The sequence below is a fragment of the Salvelinus namaycush genome, chromosome 10, assembly GCF_016432855.1.
Source record: "Salvelinus namaycush isolate Seneca chromosome 10, SaNama_1.0, whole genome shotgun sequence".
Taxonomy (NCBI): Eukaryota; Metazoa; Chordata; class Actinopteri; order Salmoniformes; family Salmonidae; genus Salvelinus; species Salvelinus namaycush.
In genome coordinates, this window is record NC_052316.1 from 9336322 (window position 1) to 9354131 (window position 17810).

The 17810-nt window shown below is 45.4% G+C and overlaps 1 protein-coding gene across 6 annotated transcripts in view; it reads right to left on the bottom strand.

Moving 5' to 3' along the window:
• patj (PATJ crumbs cell polarity complex component) overlaps positions 1-17810 on the bottom strand; it is a 166576-nt gene that overhangs the window by 118677 nt on the left and 30089 nt on the right. For all 6 annotated transcript variants that reach the window (XM_039002140.1, XM_039002141.1, XM_039002139.1 and 3 more), the window contains exons 13-18: positions 14789-14868; positions 14602-14658; positions 14359-14493; positions 12917-13093; positions 12752-12823; positions 12339-12551 (exon numbers count right to left, since the gene is read on the bottom strand). In XM_039002140.1, coding sequence (XP_038858068.1) covers positions 12339-12551; positions 12752-12823; positions 12917-13093; positions 14359-14493; positions 14602-14658; positions 14789-14868 — 734 coding nt within the window. The remainder of the gene's footprint in view (positions 1-12338; positions 12552-12751; positions 12824-12916; positions 13094-14358; positions 14494-14601; positions 14659-14788; positions 14869-17810) is intronic.

Here is a 17810-nt window from a genome sequence, read left to right on the forward strand (position 1 = left end):
GCACTGGCCCAGACGCAGATATAAGGGTCGATGTACGTATGGCAGGGCTCCTGCAGCATGGTCAATGCAGGTCTGACAAAGGCTGTAAATTAACTCTCTCTTACACACACTGCAATTACACGCACGCACCTCGTCCTTTAACATCCCCGCTACGTGTATGCTGGGAACCTGTGTCATACAGACAGTCGCACTAAATAAGAGAGCAGGTGCCCCTAACTGGTCCAGGATCAGATCTAATCCTCCTACTAAAAGGTTAAGGTTAGGCTTTGGGGCTGGCTTATCTGACCCTAGATCTGTGCTTGGGACCTTGAGCATGACTAACACCGTGCAGACTGCTGTTTATCGTTGCCGTGTGTGACGTAGCTCTCCGGTCAGCAACGTGCTTTAATGTCCACCGTGATCCAATTCAACTTACTCAGCTATTTACCAGCGGGCCACTCACTTAAATAACATTTCTTTGATCGGATTCTACCGTAGCTACAGACAACTGAATAAATAAGTAATAACAAATAAATAATACATTCCAGAGAATGATTTATGCTTCTCGGCTAAATCGTTGCCTGGCGAAACTAAACGCTCTATTGATGTGCAGGTGAGGCTATTTTTCTAGTGCCCGGCGAAAATTATAAATGGATTCCATTTCAGACGGAGTTCTCCGCTTCTTATTTCTCACAGTGAATTATTTTGGCCATGTAGGTAATGTATATTTGTCCCCACATCGGGAACGTAACCTAATGCACTGTCTCACACACTGTGATTTATATAGAGACAAGTAAACTGAACAAACCATTGGTTTATGAGGTCTGAGGTACATTTATTTTGTCTGTGGCACCCTACTCCGTATGTAGCTCACTACTTTTGACTAGGGGCCATAGGGCTCAGGCGAAAAGTAGTGCACTATATGGGAACAGGGTGCCATTCTGAGACATTTGGCTGTGGTCACAGCCTACAAGGAGAGGAAACCTCCCCGTCTTGTTTCACTTTTTTGGAAACGGTTTACAAAGTTAACTTTTGCCATGACTCCATTGTATACTAGAGGTGAACAGGCCAATGAGGACAAGCAGTTGTTTCGGCTCAAATACAGTAGTGTGTGTGTGTGTGTGTGTGTGTGTGTGTGTGTGTGTGTGTGTGTGTGTGTGAAAGATTATCAAAACACTAAGCTGCCTTTTAAATCCTGTTGGACCTAGTGACACTGAACACACACACACACACTCACTTTCACCCCCCTCCCAAGACACACATAGGGTCCTCAATCAAGATCCTTTACAGAGAAAGAAATCCTACGAATTCATGGATTACGCCAGCTTTCTTCAAATTCTCTCCGGGGAGAATAAAAGAAGAATGACTTTTAAATGGCTGGAGTGTACGAACAGCTGGGTTAAACCTGATCCCACTGAAGTGAAACTAAGCCAGGGTGCACCCCGCCAAAAGACCGTTTGAAAATCACAAAAGTCGCCATCCATCTCCATTAAGGGGTGCCGGAGATGGGAGACATACAGGAGATACCGACAGCCACCCCCCCCCCCCCCCGCCCCCACCCAATCATTAGCCCCTCACCCATCGCTCATAATGATGGCCGTCACGCGTCTCACATAAAAAGCCGCTTGCTGTCGCAGTTACATGAATACTAGTGTGACAGTCTGATTCGGGTCGTGCAGCTCCTCCCGGCGGGATGTTTCTAGTTAATGACCTCGAGAGAGCGTGCGGCTGCTGTCGCTGGCCGTTTTGTAACGCCATATGATACGATGTCGGACTATGATGTAGTCCGTTTCATACATGTAAATATTGAAGTGATGTATAGCATAACTAGCCACCACTCCACAGTGACCTCGGAGGTGGTCTGCTTTAGTTCTAGGAAACCAGAGGGGTATACTACAAAGCATGATCAATTAGTTAGCTAGCTAACTTTGATACGCAAAATTGAATTAACTATTGTTTTTTGGGGTAAATTAAATAAGCTAAAAATTAGATTTTTTTTGTTTTGTTTGTTGATTCAATTAGACCATGCCAACTTCAAGCCTACATTTTTGTATAAAAAGAAGAAGAAAAAAAAAAAAAGTACATGAGAATATTTTGGCAAGTTAGCTGGCTAACTCTGATCCGGCTTTGTAGCACAGCCCTCAGGTCTGAACTCATTTCTTGAAAAATGAAAAGAGGAGAGAAGGAACAGACACTGTCTAAACAAGGTTTACAACGGGAGTACACAGCTCCGATTCTGGAAGGACCACGGTCCTGCTGGTTTCCATCCTTTTCCCTACTCTGCCTGAAGAACCAGGTGTGTGTACTCTCCAGCCAATCAGTAACATTGATAGATCAAACGCAGGCCGTTTATAAATGTAAACCAGTAGTACTACGAATTATTATTTTTCATGCACATCTAGTAACTGTACGATTGTCCTATGGGTGTTTTGAATGTATCGTGCTGTATATTTCTTGGGATAATTGCATGTGGACTGTTGACCCCAGCATTCGTTTAGCAGCCAGCCAGCCAGGGCATGCAGTACAGCAGACTAGAGCCCAGAGTATGTCTACAGGCAGTAGTGCTGCAGACTGAATAGTGCACTGGATCCCATTCAGTCTCATCAGCCCAAAGCCTCCACCGGAGACACGTAGGTGTGCCCCCCCCCCCAAAACAATCTATCCACTCTCTCGCCCAGGGCAGACTGCCTCGGCTTGTAGCAAGAGACGGATTAGAAGAGAGTGAGAGACAGACAGAGAGAGATAAGGCAAGACAGACACTTCAACTATGTAGTAGTAGTGGTATGATAACACTTATGTTCTTGTTATTTTCTATGGCCAAAGGTCCCTCTCATTCCTATTCGTTACGGTGGGAACTAAAAACACTTCATCCTTAATAAGTATATGCAGTGATGTGTTAACTTCTATTAGCTTATCTTAGAATCATGTGAACCACCACTTTGGGCCTGTTCTTAAACCAAATGACCACTTTCCTTTCTATTCCCTCACCTATACATTAGCGGCCCACTTTCCCGCACGGTAGCGCTGAGCGATTAGTGCTTTTTGAGGTTGGTTCGATTTCGGTTCGATTATTTCAAAAATTAATCAGTTTTTCGATAAAACAAATGTAACCATTAAATGCGCTATGCATTATGCGAGTTGAACGCTGTAATGCAGAACAAAACAATTAATACAAGTCCCATGATGGTAAGTGACGGCCCATTACTGCTTATCACTTATTAACCATCACTGTATGCCTTATTTGTTGACTTTATTATTTCATTCCAAGTCATCATCTCCTCTCTATAGTGCTGCTGTCTAACAAAATTCCTATTTTGTAGGTCTTCAAAGTAAACAAGGCATACATTTATGACTGCTGAATACCAACTATCAAATCACTTAGATCATGTATTTTCAGGTAGAGATACCTGCTCTCTACATCACCTCCAAATCTCGTATTCTTCTCCCTTCCGAAGCAGTCGTTAAAGAGAACACAGACCGGACAAGCAGATGTGCAATGGATTATGGTCATTGTAGTTCATTACCCCGTTGTATGCGCTAAACTATGTCAAATATTGATCTGTTGGAAACTACAATGTCACACAGTTCACGCTGGATCTGATATACCTCTAGAGATACTTTGCGATTTGCGCATTAAGCTCACAGAAAAACAAAAACAAAATGGAATTCAAGTAATTGAACCGATGTCGGACAATAGTTTAAAAAACGTAAAATGTCGGTTAAATCGCTCAGCACTAGCACACGTGCACATATACACAAACACCGCCACTTTCAGACAGACAGGCAGGCAGGCAGAGTGGTATCGACAGTGAGGGCTCAGCTGGCCGATATAGGGATGGAGGAGAGGGAGAGAAGGATAGGGAGGGAAGTGAATGAGGTCCTGGAGGTGAAGCTATGCCTATATTTAAGGATTTAAGGCCCCAGGATACGGTTACTCTGAAACACAAGGGGCCTTATAGCTTAGGGTTACTTCCGTAACCCCGGTTCTCTGATAATAGAGTAAGATGTCTCACATTGGGATTCGCTGATAGGCAGATCACTACTGGGAAGGCCCAATCACACAACGTCTGACCACTCGCCCGCCCTCTGGTCATTATCAAGCACGTCTCTTCCTTGCGCTCTTGCAGCGGTGAGACATCTCACTCCATTATCAAAGAACCGGGGTCACGGAAGTAACCATCATTTCTATTTCAAATAGTCATTCCATTTCTCACAGCGGGATGTGGCCAACTCCCATATCACAGACATGCTCTCCGAAGCCAGGGTAGTCCCAACAGTATAATCCCTCGGAGGCTCCGACACAGAGGACAGTATGCGCAGATGAAAGTTCAGTGACATCCAAATCGGTAAAACCTCAAAAATGTACGAGTGGTAGCCCAACATGCCGCATCGCAAATCTCTTGCTCCATCAGCAAAGATTTTGAACCGTGCCTAAGAGGTAGCCATTAGGGATGTGCCCTTTCAAGACGATTCGATATGCATCTAGATACATGGGCTCTGGTACGATACAGGAACGACACGCTTTAGTTTGAGGCGATTCGGCTTGATTAGGGAACGAATCGATTTGATGCACTGACATTTGTTACGTTAACACATGCTCAACTCTAAATTAAAATCTGCTCCTGATTGAGCCACATAAGATGGATCTGTCCAATATAGCCTGTTTCTTGTCCCCCCACTTCGGTTCTCAAATCACCATCACCCACTTATTAGCCTCTGCCATGCCCCCAACAACCGGATGCTTTTCAGGGGAAATGGAAAGAGAGCCTGTGACGCAGAGCCTGTGACGCGACTTACGCTTTTGGACGTTAACAAAAGGCGACACATTTACCGGATTGGTTGAACAGTGTTTTATCGTCTCGTCGAGTACGTTTCAGGCGTTTCTGTTACACCTGCCACGTTCGGTTACACACTAATTAACTTGTCATTTGTGCAGATTCAAGTCATGATCTGGAACTTTGAAAATGACTACGTATTTTTTTAAACCTCCCGCTTTGGGCTGGATATGTCAATGTGTAGTTCGTGCATGTATAATCTATGAGCAGAATTAGTCTTACCTCAATTAGCCACGAAATCCCTAGTTTGAAAGCAACAGTTTTTCTGGAAGCTGTGCTGCACCATTTTCCCCCTAGCAACTCAAGTTGAACCAATGAGCTTCAGTCCCTCACCATTTGAGTGACAGCTAGCAAGATGCACACCATGCACCCACAACACACACAACACCCACACACAGAGAGAAATGTGGCACACATACAGTACCTTCCGAAAGTATTCACACCCCTTGAATTATTCCATATTTTGTTGTGTTACTGAATTAATTCAAAATGTCTTAAAACAAAACGGCTCACCCATCTACACACAATACACCATAATGACAAAGTGAAAACATGTTAAACAATTTTGCAAATGTATTGAAAATTAAATACAGAAATGTGGAATTTGCATAAGTATTCACACCTTTGAGGCAATCATTTGTAAAAGCACCTTTGACATTATGGGGTATTGTGTGAAGGCCATAAACAAAATCTTAATTTAATCAATTTCAAATTCAGGCTGTGACATAACAAAATGTGGAAAGAGTCAAGGGGTGTGAATACTTTTAGGCACTGTATGTATGCAGACGCCTTCAGAATGCACCTCTCTCTCTCCTCCGCGTGCACATTGACTTACAGCATGCATATAGGGAAGGGCACTCAACTTGTAATGCACCGACTGATAATTGGCTAAAATAAACGGATAATAAGATGATAGCTGTATTGTTAGATTTCAGTGCAGCCTTCGGTGTTATTGATCATAATTTGATTTTAAAAAACTCACTTATGGCTTTACATCACGTGGTTGGAGAGTTACTTATCCAAAATAACTCAAGAGTATTTTTATCGGCAGCTTCTCTAACATCAGATATGTACAGTGTGGTATCCCTCAGGGCAGTTGCCTTGGGCTGTTACTCTTCATTATTTATTTTTTTACAAATGATTTGGCACTTGACAAGAAGCTAAAATGACTACATATGCTGATGATTGCACACACTACACATCAGCACCTACAGCCAGTGAGCTCACAGAGACTCTTAACAATGAGTTACAGTCAGTGTCAGAATGGGTAGTTAACAATAAACTGGTCTTAAATACATCTAAAACCAAAAGCATTGTATTTGGTTCAAAGCATTCTCTTAGGCCTAAACCTCAACTGGAGTTGTGTATAAAGAGTGTGACAATTGAACAAGTTGAACAAGTTGAAAAAGCTGAACTCCTAGGACTAACACTGGATAGGTCAGTTATCATGGTCCAGTCATATTGACAAAGCGAAGAAGGGAAGAGGTATGTCTGTTATTGAAAGATGTAGTGTTTTTACTTCGATACCAGGTTGAGTATCACAATACTAGATACCATCACAATACTCGATACCAAAACGATATCGCGGGGAAAAAAATAAGGCGTATTAGCCAAAGTTACAGAATGGCACTTGATCCAGACATGTCTTTTGAGTTTAATGTCATTACATTTTAAATGTTATATTTTTGAATGTACAGCACCTTCAGAAAGAACAGTGGTTCCTCAATTAAAGGTTTTGAGCTTATGCCGCGACCGTTTGTGGAAGAAGGTGGCATTCTGTCATTGCACCTCACTACCACAAGGGGGAGCTTGTATAAAATAATTGCTGGCGGAGTTGAGAGAGAGAACTTGGGTAAATACAATGGCGCAACGACAATTGACATGTGGACTGACGATTTTCGAGAATAGGCATGGTGGCCTTTTGGTTTCTCTCCCTCTAAAACAAAGAAATAATGATAAATAACAAACTGGCTATATTTACCACAATGTGAAAGAGTGATAGCCTCTCTACATAAACTGGGTCCTCCGTTGCTGATGTGAAGAAAAACTGAATGAAAGAGAGTCCAGCGAGGATAGGGAAGGGAAAAAGGTTGGCCATATTTTCAAGACCTGAAATACTTCATTTATTTTTGAAACATAGAAGTTTATTTAGACAATTTAATATATTTGTTTAGACTTGGCTTATTTAGTAGGCTATTTTGCAGCATAAAGCTATATTTGTCAGCATAACGCTGAGTGACTTATTTGTGGCCTTGGCTCAAAATAAATATTCAGACCCCTTGACTTTTTCCACATTGTTACGTTACAGCCTTATTCTAAAACTGAGTAAATCAAAGTTTCTTCATCAATCTACACACAACACCCCATAATCGCAAGGCAAAAACAGGTTTTTAGAAATGTTAGCAAAAACAAAGACAGAAATACCTTATTTACATAAATATTCAAACCCTCGAAATTGAGCTCAGGTTCATCCTGTTTCCATTGATCATCCTTGAGATGTTTCAACAACTTGATTGGAGTCCACCTGTGGTAAATTAAATAGATTGGCCATGATTTGGAAAGGCAAACACCTGTCTATATAAGGTCCCACAGTTGACAGTGCATGTCAGAGCAAAAACCAAGCCGTGAGGTGGAAGGAATTCTCAGTAGAGCTCCGAGACAGGACTGTGTCGGGGCACAGATCTAGGAAAGGCTACAAAAACATTTCCGCAGTGTTGAAGGTGTGGCCTTCAATCATTCTTGAATGGAAGAAGTTTGGTACCACCCAGATTCTTCCTATAGCTGGTCGCCCTGCCAAACTGAGCATTCGGGGGAGAAGGGCCTTGGTCAGGTAGGTGAGAGTTGCTCTGTGGAGATGGGAGAACATTCCAGAATGCCAAGTGTCACGCCTGGAGGAAACCCGGCACCATCCCTACGGTGAAGCATGGCGGTGACAGCATCATGCTGTGGGGATGTTTTTCAGCAGCAGGGACTGGGAGACTAGTCAGGATCGAAGGAAAGATGAATGGAGCAAAGTACAGCGAGATCCTTGATGAAATCCTGCTCCAGAGCGCTTAGGACCTCCGACTGGGGCAAAGGTTCACCTTCCAACAGGACAACGACCCTAAGCACACAGCCAAGACAACGCAGGAGTGGCTTGAGCGGCCCAGCCAGAGTCCGGATTTGAACCTGACCGAACATATCTGGAGAGACCTGAAAATAGCTGTGCAGTGATGCTCCCCATCCAACCTGACAGAGCTTGAGAGGATCTGCAGAGAAGAATGGGGAAACTCCCCAAATACAGGTGTGCCTAGCCTGTAGCATCATACCCAAGAAGACTCAAAGCTGTAATTGCTACCAAAGGTGCTTCAACAAATTACTGAGTAAAGGGTCAGAATACTTATGTAAATGTAATACTTCAGTTTATTGCAAACATTTCTAAAAACCTGTTTGTGCTTTGTCATCATAGGATAGTGTAGATTGACAGGGGGGAAAAAACATTTAATACATTTTTGGATAAGGCTGTAATGTAACAAAATGTGGAAAAAGTCAAGGAGTCTGAATACTTCCCGAATGCACTGTAGGATGCCACCCAGCCAAAAAGTTAGTTTGTCAAATTTCTGCCCTGCTAGAGCTGCCCCAGTCAACTAAGTGTGGTCATTGTGAATTGGAAACATCTAAGAGCAACAACGGCTCAGCCGCGAAGTGGTAGGCCACACAAGAACGGGACCGCCAAGTGCTGAAGCATGTATTGCGTAAAGATATTCTGTCCTCGGTTGCAACACTCACTACAGAGTTCCAAACTGCCTCTGGAAGTAATGTCAGCACAAGAACTGTTCGTCGGGAGCTTCATGAACTGGGTTTTATTGGCCGAGCAGCCGCACACAAGCCTAAGATCATCATGCTCAATGCCAAGCGTCGGTTGGAGTGGTGTAAATTGGACTCTGGAGCAGTGGAAACACTTTCTCTGGCGTGATAGAACATGCTTTGCCATCTGGCAGTACGACGGATAAATCTAGGTTTGGCGCATGCCAGGATAACGCTACCTGCCCCAATGCATAGTGCCAACTGTAAAGTTTTGTGCAGGAGGAATAATGGTCTGGGACTGTTGCAGTGAAGGGAAATGTTAAAGCGACAGCATACAATGACATTCTAGACGATTCTGTGCTTCCAACTTTGTGGCAACAGTTTTGGGAAGGGCCTTCCCTGTGTCAGCATGACAATAGGCCCATGCACAAAGCGAGGTCCATACAGAAATGGTTTGTCGAGATCGGTGTGGAAGAACTTGACTGGCCTTCACAGAGCCCTGACCTCGACCCCATCGAACATCTTTGGGCTGAATTGGAACGCCGACTGCGAGCCAGGCCTATTCACGCAACATCAGTGCCCGACCTCACTAATGCTCTTGTGGCTGAATGGAAGTCCCCGCAGCAATGTTCCAACATCTTGTGAAAAGCCTTCCAAGAAGAGTGAAGGCTGCTATCACAGCAAAGGGGGGACCAACTCCATATTAATGCCCATGATGTTGGAACGAGATGTTAGAAGAGCAGGTGTCCACATAGTTTTGGTCATGTAGTGTATATGTCCAATGGATTCTTCTTCAGTTCATTTGTGAGCGACTCCGTTCGACTCTGTTCTTTGTGATTTCGTTCATCCATAATGACCGTATTGAACGGTTGCTGCTCATCTTACCGCTATTAAATCAGCAATGTCATTCTATCAGCGTTCAAACTATCCCTTGTACTAGCTAGATCCCACGATAGAGAAGAAGAATGTGGTGTCATTAAAGTGTGATCTTTAGTGTTCAACTTGGCTCATTTCAGACTCGGGCGCTGCGTCATTACATTTCAGTCATTTACTGGCCTCTAGGTAAATATTAGGAGAGAGATGATTATTCAAAGCACATCCTTTCTGCTTGAATTGAATTGTTGTAAACCTCGAATATAACCCTGGTGGGAAGTATACAGAACAAAAATATAAACGCCAACATGCTACAATTTCAAAGATTTTACTGAGTTACAGTTCATATAAGGAAATTAGTCAATTGAAATAAATTCATTAGGCCCTAATCTATGGATTTCACATGACTGGGAATACAGATATGCATCTGTTGGCCACAGACACCTTAAAAAAAAAGGTAGGTGCGTGGATCAGAAAACCAGTCAGTATCTGGTGTGACCACCATTTGCCTCATCAGAGCGACACTCCTTCTCATAGAGTTGATCAGGCTGTTGATTGTGGCCTGTGGAATGTTGCCCCACTCTTCAATGGCTTTGCGAAATCACTGGATATTGGAGGGAAATGGTGTTGTGCACGTCCATCCAGAGCATCCCAAACATGCTCAATGGGTGACATGTCTGGTGAGTATGCAGGCCCTGGAATAACTGGGACATTTTCACCATCCAGGAATTGTGTACAGATCATGCTGAAACATGAGGTGATGGCGGTGGATGCATGTCATGACAACGGGCCTCATGATCTTGTCACAGTATCTATGTGCTTTCAAATTGCCATCGATAAAATGCAATGGTGTTCGTTGTCCGTAGCTTATGCCTGCCCGTAACAAAACCACGGGCCACTCTGTTCACAACACTTACATCAGCAAACTGCTCGCCCACATGAACGCCATACACGCAGTCTACGGTTGAGGCCCGGTTGGACGTACTGACAAATTCTCTAAAACGACACTGGAGGTGGCTAATGGTAGAGAAATTAACATTAAATGATCAGGCAAAAGCTCTGGTCGACATTCCTGCTGTGTGCATGCCAATGGCACACTTCCTCAAAACTTAGACATCTTTGGCCTTCTGTTGTGTGACAAAGCTACACATTTTAGAGTGGCCTTTTATTGTCCTCAGCACAAGATGCATCTGTGTAATGATTATGCTGTTAAATCTTGATATGCCACACCTGTCAGGTGGACGGATTATCTTGGCAAAGGAGAAATGCTCAATAACAGGGAAGTAAACAAATTTGTGTACATTTTTTTGGGGGCGCATATGGAAAATGTCCGGGATCTTTTGTTTCAGCTCATGAAACATGGGACCAACACTTTACATTTTGCATTTATATTTTTGTTCAGTGTAATTAAGGACCTTATTCAATCAACCGCTGTACATCAAATACATGTTTTATTTTCACACTCGCCGAATACAACAGGTGAAGGTAGACCTTACAGTGAAATGCTTAACCAACAATGCAGTTTTAAGAAAAAGTGTGAGGTAAAAAATAGATAAGGAAAAAAAAAAGCAGCAGTGAAATAACAGTAGCGAGGCTATATACAGGGAGTACTGGTACAGAGTCAATGTGCGGGGGCACCGGTTAGTCGAGGTAACTAAGGTAATATGTACATGTAGGTAGAGTTAAAGTGACAATGCTTCGATATACAGATTCTGGGGTTTCTTCCCTTGCCTTTGAGTGAGCTTATTGGCAAGTTCTTTGTTTCACACCGGAGGCACATTGTTATTTTATTTATATTAACAGTACGTTTTAATTACGTTCTGTTATAAAGAAAAGATAACTTAAAGGACACTTGGTTATCAGGTTTTGAATGAACAGCGCCCAAAGGTCTAATGTAGTGATCATAGTGCATTTACAGTTCTACTGTGCATACTGCCTGTGGTTAGAGCCTTGTTATAGTTCATATACTCTCCAGTCACAGTGAAACCCGACGGAGCTGGGTGCCTGGCTCTGACGGGTGTGATGTCTGGGATTGGCCCGGCTCCAGGTAACACCGCGGCACCTTGCCAAGCCCAACAACAGACCGTTTCATTTTGTTGTCCCCAACCTGATGACTAGTGACACTGCCATGCACGTTTCCCTTCCCTTCTGTGATCGGACGACAGGCGAAAAGAGACTTTTACTCAAGTAGTATTTTACAGTGTGACTCACTTTTACTTGAGTTATTTTCTATTAAGGTATCTTTAACTTTTACTCAAGTATGACAATTAAGTACTTTATCCACCACTGGGCTTTGGTCTGGGTCGTATTCATTAGGCACCGAAGGGAAGAAGAAAAACAAACGGCGAGAGAATACCAAGGCGTGGTCCAATAATAAAACGCTTGTTTTCCGATTTCCGTTGCACAACGCTTTGCTGCCGTGTGCTCTAATGAAAACAACCTAGGCTTTACTCTGCTTTTTCCCACTCCGGTCACAGATGGGACCTCAAACAGTCCCTTGGAGCTCGCACCCTCACCACCCCCACCGGTACTCATCCGCCCTTGATCGCCCTAAGCCTTGTCATTAATGAATTTATCAATTTGTCTGCAGAGCCCTTTGCAGGGGTCACCGATGTTGGTATGGAGATCAGGCTCTCACGTTCTCCCTTCTACAGTTCACATTCCTTCCCAAATTATAGGAAGAGAGGGAGAGCTGACAGGAGGAGAGAGAAGAAGAGAGGAAGACAGAGGAGAGGAGTTAGGGGAGGGAGGAGAGGGAAAGGGGAGAAAGAACCTGGAAAGAAAGAGACAGAAGAGGTACAGTTGGAGAGATGTAGAGAGAAGAGGGGTGCGAGGGGCGGAGGAGGTACAGCAGCAACTCCCTACCTGGTAGTCCAGGATGCTGAAGCCCAGGCCTCTCTCTCCCTTCTCCAGCTCCAACAACTGAATGTCTGGGGACCACAGAGCCAGCTCTCCCTCTTCATCCTCCTCCTCCTCTTCCCCTCTCTTCCCCTGCTGCATCTCCTCCTGCTGGCTGGGGTACGTGGGCGCTGGCTCCTCCGGCTCCTCATCCGACACCTCCTGCAGGGTCACGTGGTCCTGGTGGGTGGAAGAGAGGATACACACGTATTGACACCATAATGTTAGCTTCAGGAACATCTTGATATGGTGTGCAGAGCATCGTGGGTATTGTAGTACTACAACAGTGACTTCAACCTATCCTGGTCACTGTCATTATCTATGAGTCGTACGATACAGCATGAGTCAGCATTTTGAGGAGAAGTTATGAACTAGCCTACCTGAGGTTGTTCACTGTCATTGTCCCGGAGGTAGGCCTGACTTATCAACACAGAGGACAGCTTGGCTTCAAGCTAGATTAGAAGAACACAGGAGGACATAGACTATAATTTGTGTGTGTGTCGAGTTGGGAGTGTGTGTGTTCCTGTGTATGTGTGCGTGCTGACCTCAGACAAGCTGACGGCAGGGCTGGGCGAGCGCCACTCGTCTTGGCGGTCTGGTTGATAGTCTGAGTCGTCCTCTGTCAGGTGTCTGCAGCACACCAGGGTGAAGGGAGGGGGAACCTCACGCAGGAACGCCACTGCCTCGCGCCTCGACTTGCCGTACAGCTGCACCCCGTTCACCTGGACACACACACCTTCCCTAAGTAAACGTGCATTTGTACATGAAATTCACTTAAGACGGCGTACACACACACCTCGTTAATAGGCAAGACACACAGAGAAGCACTACATTCACCTGCAGAGCGTGCACACACACACACACACACACACACACACACACACACACACACACACACACACACACACACACACACACACACACACACACACACACACACACACACACACACACACACACACACACACACACACACACACACACACTTCGAGTAAATACACAGCCAACCGTGTATAGGCTGTTGCACCAAAGACAACGGTCTTATGCTCTGCTTTCAAAAGGGAAGATGAGACATCAGCTAATGGACAGTTTATGGCTGGAATGAATGGAGTCAATTTGTGACTTCAAACACCCCTCAACAAAGGTGCTCTCTCGTAATGAAGTGAACCAAAAGAGATGTAGGAGCCCAAAGGAGTTGTGGGAGTATACTGTAGGTGTGCGTTCATACGCGCGCCTTTGCATGTGTGTGTGTGTGTGTGTGTGTGTGTGTGTGTGTGTGTGTGTGTGTGTGTGTGTGGGGGGGGGCTGATCAGAGGGGCCGCCACAGAGGTATGGCACTATTCTCAGTGAGGGGACTCAGGGAGCCGCTGGTCTACTTGATTGCTGTTTAATGGAACGGGTTGCACGAGAGTGACTGGAGAGCCCGGCGATGGCTGCTACTGTATGTGCCATTTGCCCAGTGATGTAGGGGAGACCAGGCCTAACCCTCCGGTGTTACTGGGAGACTTGCGTTCAATTCACAGACCCGCTCGAAAAACGCAGGTGTAGATCGAGCTACACTAGTACAGAGGGTTATGGTCGTGTAAAAACCAGGCATTTTAATCCATGGATTTGGCTCTCCTACCCTCTGATGTCAGGATTTCCCCCTCCTGTGCCATGGTGGTTGCCTCTGCTTATGTCAGGACTGCCAACAGCAACAGGCTGAGGGCACAGTGGTGAAGCAGCACCAAGCCGTGCCAGGGAGGGGGGCAGGAAGAGGGGATAGGTAGGGGGTAGAACAAAGTCTCCCTCTCCTGCCTGCCTGCCTGCCTGCCTCTCTCCCTCTCCTCTACTGCCTCCCTCTCTACTCTCTCCCTCCCTCAACCCCTCAATTTACTTGGACAAGGAAAATGTTGCCCTAAGTGCTAGTGTGTGTGTATGTATGTGTACGTGTGTGTTATCAGACGTGTGTGTTGATGGGAGGCAGTAATGCCTGCCAGTACAGTACCTCCAGTAGTTCGTCCTCTGGTCTCAGGAGCCCGTGTTTGGCCACGGGGCCCTCAGGGGCCACAGAAGAGACATAGTGGTGGCCGTCGAACGAGTCCAACTCAACCCCCAGACGCATGGTGTGGATGGGAAGAAGCTAGAAAAGAATAGAATACTTTATTAGGCCTTGGAGAACTGTGGAGGTTTTTAATAAGGGGAACTGTGTGGCATTTGGCATCATATTGAGCGTGTAACTGGTTGTAACCTTGGAGTACTTCTGTAGCTCAGCGTCATCTTCGATGACAGGGTCCAGTTCAACCACCTGGGAAGGACACAAACAATGGCACTATATAACTCCTTCCATGACAACGTAGACACTATGACCCAGTCTCATGCGTCAGCAAATAAAAAAAGCTACCAACAGTGCTTATTCCGCCTAACGAACTGCTTACCAGAACGTCGTACTCTGGCCCCAGGGCCTGCTCCCATTTGGCCCTCAGCTCCAGCTCAGACAGAGAGACTCCCTCCATAGCTGAAAGACACAGTGACAGTGTTGACGCTAGGAGGAATGTTAATAACTGTGGCATAAATACCTTCAAGAGATGCATGTATTGGGACATTGGGGTGCAGGGACGGGACATTGGGTTGAGGTTTGTGTGTGTGTCTCTGTGTAAAAAGAGCTAGCCTGGTCCCAGATATGTTTGTGCTTTTTGCCTACTCCATTGTCAAGCCAAACATGACAATTCCAAAAGGAGTTGGCAAGAGAGCAGAAACAGATTGGCACCCAGGCTGCAAAATAACTAGGCGATTCGTGCATTTGAGTGAATTGAAAGTGACCGTGCCATTACAATGGTCGGTTGAAGACGTGTTTTTACATGTTGCCCACTATCAGAGATACTCTGTGTTCCACTTCATTCTATTCCATTTACACAGTCTGTGGTGTATCCATTAAAATTACATTACTATGACGAGGCTAACTACTGTTTAGTCGAAATTACACTATAGTGCCTGGAAATACGATGACATTGCTAAAGTAGTCAAATATTTGTGATGAGTCTTTTTTGAGTGAGATTTCGCCATCTGAAATGAATCAAACAAGATTGATTCAAGGTTGAAAACAATTCTGTGTGCATGCGGTGCAGTGCTTGCGCACGTGTGTGTGTGTGTGTTTGTGTGGTGCGCGCCTCAGTAGAAATGGCCTGTCCTAGTGCGAGTGAGACACTCATTCCCTCCACTTAGATAGCACCACGACTGAAATGTTAAACACAGAGGAATACAACTTTTTGGGGGCTCCAAGTCAACATGGCTGTTAAACTTGACACGGTGAGAAATCAAACTTGGGACAAAGATTGCTTCCTGGATCACAAGTAGCTCCGAGTCCAAGCAAATGAATAGGCATGATTCCTGCCCCCCCAGAACTGTACCGTAAGGGTTCTGCCCCAAATGCTACTATATAGTGCACCAAAGGTAGTGCACTTGGTCGGGAATAGGGTACCGTCTGAGAAACAGCCTCTCTTTACAACGAACCTGGGGGGGGGAAATCAGCAGCAGGATGTCGAGGAGGGAGATATTATGTTGCGTGTTCATGACCAGTGTAAAGATGTAAAGAGAAACTCCTCAACATTCAGAGAGCGTACTAGCGCCTCTGAACCGACCACAATCACCCCCCCGCACACACACGGAACCGTTTGAGCAGCGGGTTGCGTGCCCCTCTCGCTCTCTCGGTCAACACAGTGCACCAAAACCCAAAGACCTGTGACATGAGCTCCAGCACTGTGCCTGAATAAATTAGCGTCGCTAACCACTCGCCGACGCGGCGCAATTACTCTCCACATTTCACTAAATAAATACGATAATACATTGTTTTGGGATGTCGAGAAAGGGAAGGGACATCTGTTGGCCAGGCAGTGGAGAGGAGAGCGCACACACATACACACACACACAAACACACACACACACACACACACACACACACAGAACCTAAACACTTACCTTGAGTTTCAGTCGCTTTGCAAAGGGGGGGGGAAAGGAGGGAGGAAAAAATGAGAAAAGGGAGAGACCGAGAACAAATGTGTGTTGGCGCTAGGTTGGACAAGCACAATCAGGCTGGTTCAAGTGTTGAGTTACTGTTGAGTTACTGGCACAGTGGCGCTACCATAAAATATTGTTTTTGCAAGCGTGTAGTGTAATGTACTGTGAACGTTGACGGTTCAGGCGTCCATTAACAGGTGTCGTGCCGCTACACTGAACTACAGTAACACAACAAAAGCCCAGATCACAACACCTACAAGCGACAATCGGCCAACATTTGCTCTGCAGTGGACTGGACAAGAATCCTTTTCTCACATCTTCAACTTTCAATGACTCTTACTCACATAACAAAGTATGGCTGGAGCCCAAATGGCATCATATTCCCTTTATAGTACACTACTTCTGACCAGGGTCCATAGGGTCATAGGGAATAGGGTCCCATTTTTTGAAAATGTTCTTTATTTAACTACGCAAGTCAGTTAAAAACAAATTCTTATTTACAATGACGGCCTACGAACAGTGGGTTAACTGCCTTGTTCAGGGGCAGAACGACAGATTTTTTACCTTGTCAGCTCGGGGCGATCTAGCAACCTTTCGGTTACTGGCCCAGCGCTCTAACCACTAGGCCCATTTGGGACATATCCCATGTCTTTGGTATTTCTGCTTCAGGTGATACTTCCAAAGCAATCATCTTTAAATAGAGAGACAAATATCTTAAACCTTCTCTCTTTGCCCAAATCACATGTCAACCATGGTCAAACCGTCATGCCTAATGAGTCTGTCACTGATTATATCCCTAATAATTATACACAACAACAAAACGACTGTCAATTCCAAACAAAATGGTGTTTTAATTTTGCACACACACAAACGCATGTATGCAAAATGCACACACACACAGAGAAATAAGCCGTTGACAAGCCGTCATTGTTGTCCATGGGGCTTGTATTGGTTCCCCTGGGCAACAGAATACTTTATTTTGGAGATTTGACATGTAAAGGGTCTTGTCAGGATTCATTAGGGCCAAGTGTAACGTGAGCCCCCCCTCACACACACTCTCCCCCTGTACCCAGCTCTAGCCTCCTGCTATTCCATTACCCCCCTCTCTTCCCCCTGTACCCAGCTCTAGCCTCCTGCTATTCCGTTACCCCCCTCTCTTCCCCCTGTACCCAGCTCTAGCCTCCTGCTATTCCATTACCCCCCTCTCTTCCCCCTGTACCCAGCTCTAGCCTCCTGCTATTCCGTTACCCCCTCTCTTCCCCCTGAACCCAGCTCTAGCCTCCTGCTATTCCATTACCCCCCTCTCTTCCCCCTGTACCCAGCTCTAGCCTCCTGCTATTCCGTTACCCCCTCTCTTCCCCCTGTACCCAGCTCTAGCCTCCTGCTATTCCGTTACCCCCCTCTCTTCCCCCTGTACCCAGCTCTAGCCTCCTGCTATTCCGT